Source organism: Rhincodon typus, unplaced genomic scaffold, assembly GCF_021869965.1.
Source record: "Rhincodon typus isolate 14 unplaced genomic scaffold, sRhiTyp1.1 hic_rhity00005859, whole genome shotgun sequence".
Taxonomy (NCBI): Eukaryota; Metazoa; Chordata; class Chondrichthyes; order Orectolobiformes; family Rhincodontidae; genus Rhincodon; species Rhincodon typus.
The window spans coordinates 9,321-10,612 of NW_025971497.1; the positions used below are offsets into that span (position 1 = coordinate 9,321).

General features: G+C 45.0%; 1 protein-coding gene across 1 annotated transcript in view; it reads left to right on the forward strand.

Annotated features, from left to right (window-relative positions):
* LOC109937183 (deleted in malignant brain tumors 1 protein-like) overlaps positions 1-1,255 on the forward strand; it is a gene marked incomplete at its 3' end in the record, with an annotated part of 10,553 nt that extends 9,298 nt beyond the window's left edge. The window contains exons 12-16 of the mRNA XM_048594098.1: positions 5-259; positions 344-400; positions 487-804; positions 913-954; positions 1,139-1,255. Of these exons, the coding sequence (XP_048450055.1) occupies positions 5-259; positions 344-400; positions 487-804; positions 913-954; positions 1,139-1,255 (789 nt within the window). The remainder of the gene's footprint in view (positions 1-4; positions 260-343; positions 401-486; positions 805-912; positions 955-1,138) is intronic.
* Positions 1,256-1,292: the final 37 nt, after the last annotated feature.

The following is a 1,292-nucleotide window of genomic DNA, read 5'->3' on the forward strand; positions in this document are numbered from 1 at the left end:
TTCCACAATGAGACCTGGGGAACAGTGTGCTCTGAAAGTCTGGATGACAACGATGCGGAAGTGATTTGTAAACAATTGCACTGCGGTGCCCTCCAGTCCGTTGATCATGACGCTCAGGTATTTGGAGCAGGAACAGGACCTATTTGGCTTGATGAGATAGAATGTCTGTCAGACGATCCAACCCTATGGCAATGTCGGAGAAATCCGTGGGGTCAACACAACTGTGAGCACAGGGAAGATGCCGGTGTTGTTTGTTCAGGTAACTCAACAAACACTCTCAATGTTTAGGTGTCATGTGAAACACTGATTTCGAGTCGAGTTAGCACGTTTTTCCTCTTAACAGAGAGCGATGTGACGAAGGACCAGTTCCTCAAATCAAATTCCTGCCATCAACAATCAGGTACGTCCTCATCGTGAAGGTGCCAACTATTGCAATACTATTGCTGCTTTGTACTGCATTTAATAGTAACCTGTTCTGTGCCACAGATTCGCAACATACCGTGCGCCTGGATGGAGGCAGCAACAGCTGTTCAGGGAGAGTGGAGATCATGTGCAATGAACGCTGGGGCACATTGTGTAGGGATTCCTGGGATATAACTGATGCCAATGTTGTCTGCAGACAGCTGAGATGTGGCTTCGCTCTGTCGGCCCAAGGAGGGCCCGCTGTCTCCCGGGGTAAAGGTGTGATCTGGCAGAATGATGTGAAGTGCAAGGGAAGTGAATCCTCTCTTGCCGAGTGTCTCTCCCCAGCACCAGCACAAAGGGAATGTAATCACAAGGAAATTGCCAGTGTGACCTGTTCTGGTAAGGACGATTCTGACCATTGATCATCAATGTCACAAATTAGTGCCGACATTTGTCTTCTGGTATTGAATTTCACCTTCATGAATATTTGTGCAATCTCTTCCACAGGATCCTCTTTGATGCCGACTTCCCCTTCACCTCCACCTGCGGGTATTTATAATGATACTATTTTAAATGTTTGTGTTAGCGTTATGTTCCTGATTAATGACATTAATGCTGCTGACATTTTCACGAATTTGAAGTTTATGTCGGTGTGTAATCATTGATGAATTCTTTGCAATTATACAAGGCAGCCTGTAACTAAGATAAAATTCTCTATAATCTCTTCTTTAAGGACTGGAAAGTGAATCCATTTCCATACCTGTTGTCGTCTGCTTAACGTTAGGAGCTCTGTTAATCCTTGACTTGATCGCACTACTAGTGGTAATGTGGAGAAAATTGCAAATGAAAGGTGAGCCTCACACTTACCGAATGAGTCAGCACTCAGT